At 46.3% G+C, this 4882-nt stretch overlaps 1 protein-coding gene across 1 annotated transcript; it reads right to left on the reverse strand.

Annotated features, from left to right (window-relative positions):
- Nucleotides 1–642: 642 nt before the first annotated feature.
- Nucleotides 643–4527, reverse strand: LOC147433260 (protein KINESIN LIGHT CHAIN-RELATED 1-like). The gene is made up of 3 exons (XM_086492878.1): nt 2500–4527; nt 1469–2349; nt 643–1324 (listed from the first exon to the last, which is right to left on the reverse strand). Exons 1-3 carry the CDS (start codon nt 4252–4254, stop codon nt 1078–1080), a joined length of 2883 nt encoding a protein of 960 aa, XP_086349004.1. The 5' UTR covers nt 4255–4527; the 3' UTR covers nt 643–1077.
- Nucleotides 4528–4882: the final 355 nt, after the last annotated feature.

Below are 4882 nucleotides of genomic sequence, written 5' to 3' on the forward strand. Positions count from 1 at the left end.
AGGATTTTTGAATTAAGTACCTCCCTCAACATCCCTAGCACAATGTTTGTTTAATGGCTTCTTGATCCCTGCATTAGAATGCAACTTTTGTCTATTGGTAAGTCTGCCATAGGTTTTATCACATCCTCAATAAATGGTAAGGCCATCCTCCAACCTTAATGATGTGCATGGGATTTTGAAAATCACGTAGCCCATAGCCAAGGTTTGGTGGTACCCATTTGTTCTGCTTCTAAAACGGTTTGACCTGATTGGAATACTAAAGATCCCATATCAAGATCCACCCTTCTTGCGTTTGCTGCTCTGTTTTGGTCAATGCCACAAATATGAGTGCATACTCTAGCTTAGGTGGTGCTTTCCAACAAACATGCTAAAAGTTGTGTAGCCATTGTAGGCTGTAGCATAAGAGAGCCATGTATGGATGATCAAGCACAATACTGTCAAATGTTGCTCTATTCTTACTACACTGGAGTAAACTCTTGAAGGAAACACTTGCACTTCAGTGTGCCATGTGAATTCACGAGACTATATCATTCACATGTCCTTTAAACCATTAAACCAGAACCAACTCAGGTTTCGCCTGGAGGTTGGGATCCACACGAACTCAAAACCATAGCAGCACTACGGCACTTGTGAAGACCAATCAACCAAACGCTTTTTTCAAATAAAATTCAATGTGGATAACAGTAAACAATCATCAACAAAAAACATGTACAACTTCGATGTCAGTGGATGGGAAAATGTCAATTATTCCATCAAAGAAGGTACCCTGAACCATGTGCTGTGATGTAAAATACATAATCATTGTCAGAGCAATGTAGCACATAAAGTGAAGGGTCCCTTCTTTGAAACTTTGATGAAAAACTATGTCGCATGACAAACATGCATGTATAAGTATGCAAAGGCAGTGCAAGGAAACCAATGTACAGAGTGAAATCTAAGAGTCGAGAAAATGTGGACAACACATTTTCTGGTTATGGTAATGCCCTGCCATGTTCCATGTCCCTTCCGTTCTTCAAGGCTTGGGTGTCCCAATCCATCTCCAGCAGCTGTTCACTTTCTGTTAAACCGCCTGTCACGTTATCCTTTCACAGAGACGGACACTGAAGCTACATTCTGTCCAGGTATAGCCACCATGGATTGTTTCGACTTCGGGTGCATCAGTAAGCTGAGAGTGTTGTTAAGCCTCCTGGCACGGAGGCGGCCAGCTTCTCTCAACAGCTCAGCCAACCTACTTCTTTCATCTTCCACATCGGAGTTCGCCGTCCCTAGCTCCTCCTCCCGTACCTCCACCACATATTGAAGAGCACCAATAGCGTCATCCAGTCTGCAATCAATGTTGCACACATCATGTCAACATGTAGCTTACTAGCAAATCAGTAGCTCAGCTTCTTAAATAATGAAAAGAAAAAGGTGAAGAAGCCAAGACACATACAAATTTGAGTACCGACACATATACAACTTTAAGTACCTGCCCAAGGCATCATATGCTCCTGCCAAATTACTACAGACGGTAAGTGTGTCAGGATGATGAGGTCCACATGCAGTTTCCAAAACACTCCTTGATTCTTCAAACAGCTGAGCAGCCATTCTGATCTCAGAGAGATGCAAACAACAAAGACCCATCTGGTTCAACACGATACCAAACAATGCCGACGTTTTCTCTGCACTTCCCCTCAGCTTCGACACAGCTTTACCTAATGAGCTCCGTGCATCTGCGTAATTTCCACACATATAGCTCAAAACTCCTATCTGCGCCTCAACGCCAGCAACAGAACTTTGTTGACCTGGGGCAGTATTTAGAAGGCCAAGCGCTTTCTTCAGTAACAAGAGGGCCTGTTCTTGTTCATTCAAGGCTTCATACACCACAGCAAGCTCTGTTAAGCCACTTGCAATCTCATCTAGAGTACCGACACCTTGCTTGCTGAAGATTCTCAAGGCACTGTCACAGTATGTTTTACATTCGCGAAATTTTCCTGTTTTCAAGTAAAGCTCTGCCAAGCTTACATACACTGACGCCACTGTGACATGGTTCTCTCCTTTAGAAGCTTTGAAAACTGTGAGCGCCTTCTGATATGAGAAAACGGCCTCATCAAATCTGCCCAAGGAGACATAGGTATCTCCAATGCTGGTGTCCACAGCCGCTACATCGACATCCTTGCCATTTGCAATCAATGCCATGCTTGCAAGCACAAGATGCTCCAAAGCCGCTTCATGTCCACCTTTCCCATTGCTGATCAACCCCATGAGCCTCCTATCCGTGGCTTCTTCAATAGAGGCTGGAGCACTATGCTCTTTGTGTATGTTCAGCGCATGCTGGCAAAGTTCCTCTGCTTTATCAAATTGCATGGCCTATATAGTAGATTAAAGCAAGATTAAGCTAGAGACAAAAAAGGTACACAATTCAGCTTCATGTGAGTGGAGCACCCATATGAACCCTGTGCAAAGATAATATATATTTAGGCATTAAGACCATCTTAAGGGAAGACTTTGAAACCGTACCTGGGTGTGAGCTTCTGCCAAGTACCGGCATGTCTCTCCAACACGGGGATCCAATTCTCCAAGTGCCTTTTTTTGAACCTCCAGTCCCACATGGTAGGCAGCAAGAGCATCATCACCCCTCCCAAGTAATGAATAAGTGTCACCAAGTTGCATGTTCCCAGCAAAAGCAGCAAGAGCATGTTCTTGCCCTCCCGTGTCAATGTCTGTGACTTCTATAGAGTGTTGCAGCACAGGTATGGCCTCCTCAAATTGGCCCATTGTGCAATGAGTGGCCGCAAGGATGTGCAAGCTCATGACAAGGTCTAGGCTAGGCTTCCCATCAGCGGCACTCTCATATGACTTGGCCGCTCTGCTTGCATAATCAAGAGCCTTTTGAGGATTGTCACCTGACATAATGGCTTGTCTGGCAAGCTTGAGAAGAAAAGGACCCAAATTGGGGTTTTCTCGGCTCAAGAGGTTTGCTTGCTCACTTGAAGCAACACTCTCATTGTCACCAAACTTCCTACTTCCCAGACCAGGCTTTCTCTTTGGGAGAAGAGACTTCACTTTCTGGTTCATTTTCTCACCATCTGCAGAGACTTTCTCCTGATCAAAAATAACCTTTTCAGATGACAATTGCCTTTCCGCAATCTTACTCGCTGAGACAGGGGATTCAGGACCCATGAGGCGTGAATTCGGATGTCTAGGTGAGATTTTATTTGTGGATATAGGGGCCTTCTCCGATGAAGGGGGAGGTGTAATTCGGAGAGGTCTAAGGGGGCTGGTAAAGGTCCCTTTGGCATTTGACCTGTTAGGACTTGTTGGACTGTTAGGGGAGGCCTTCTCTCTGTCCTTGAAAGAAGCTGCGAGTTTTGCATTCTCTGTAGCAGAGGGGATTTCCAGGGGCTTCACGGTTAAGGAAGAAGGGCGCTTGCTATGACCTGCCAGCGACAGTGACTTAGGTTTTTCCTTTACCTTAACTGAATCCTGAGCTTTGCTCCTCTCTCTTTCAAGCTCTTGGGATGTTTTGGAAGAGATCTTCTCCTTCTCAGCTTCCTTAGGGGCTGGCAAATTTAATGATTCTACTTTTCCTTTGTCAATATCTTTAGCCTTCATTGCAGAAACAGTTGGAGATGGCACTCGAGGAGAGGCGATTCGCTCTTTTCCTGCCTCTTTTGGCTTGTTCCCTACTGGTCTTGGTGATGGCAGCTTGTCCTTCTCCAATTCCTTGGGTTTTGTCTGCAATCTGGGTGACAAAGCAGGCTTCTTCTTTGGGTTCAATTTAGCAGAGTGGGAGGACACCTGGGTAACACTACCTTCTTTGCCAGGTGGGATTGGCTTGCTGTGTCGTGCTGCAGGAGATCGAGGAACCTTGTCCTCAAGATCTCCGTTGGTGTGAGGGACTTCCTCCTCTTTAAATCCAAATTCAGATCCACCATTCGCGGAAGGCTCTTCAGCAGAACTGGGGTTCTCATACACAATGCAATTACCATCAGAAGACATCAATGCAGAATCATGTAGTACCTGGTTTGCACTCTGTGTTGCAGGATCTCCATCACTAATGTCTGCATTTTGCATAGTGGGCATTCCTGCTTGAACATTGGATCCCAATTTATCACCACCGTGAGATTGTGCAGAAGACATGTGAGGACTTGCAGGACTTGTTGGGCTCCTTCCATCCAAGCTCATGTCCTCCTCAAAAGACACGCCACCTTCGGGGTTACCGAGTGTCGTGAGGCTGCTATTCTCTGCAGAAAGGCGAGACATACTGTGCATAGAGCTCGAAGAACAGAGGACGCCTAAAGTACGAAAACATTATCTGGATACGAAGGAGGAACCTTCAAATGTGGAGCTCCAATGACTACGAACTCCATAGCTGCGGTGGACAAAAGCTGAACACGAAGATCCTAAAAGGCCAAAATACATAGGAGTGCGAGCAGTGCGTTGGGGGGTGTGCGTGTGTGTATGTAGCGCGGGAGGAAGGAGAGATCTGACCCTCAAGAAAGAAGGTCAGAAAACCTGTCCATAGCAGACTTTGCTTAGTTCACGTGTGGGATGGGGATGCGCAGCAGATAGCCAGAAGAAAAGGGGGCAAAGGGATCATCAGAGGAAGCTTGCACAAAGAAAGAGAAGAAGGCAGCGTAAGTTGTTGGGTACTCTCGCCGAATGACGAGAACGCGCGCGCGTATGTGGGTACGCGCCCAATGACGACAAGGCGCGGTCCTGCAGCACCCAACAGTACAATCCGCCTCCGACAACCTTCAACAGTTCTCTCTCTCTCTCTCTCTCTCTCTCTCTCTCTTAATCTCGCGTACTCTACCTTCCCTTCAATAGTGTCGAGAAAGCACCACAGGTGGACCGTGGAAGCAAATGACAGCCCACAAAGGCCACCACGGCGTGTGGC

The sequence above is a fragment of the Adiantum capillus-veneris genome, chromosome 20, assembly GCF_014529385.1.
Source record: "Adiantum capillus-veneris isolate H3 chromosome 20, ASM1452938v2, whole genome shotgun sequence".
In the NCBI taxonomy this organism is placed as follows: Eukaryota; Viridiplantae; Streptophyta; class Polypodiopsida; order Polypodiales; family Pteridaceae; genus Adiantum; species Adiantum capillus-veneris.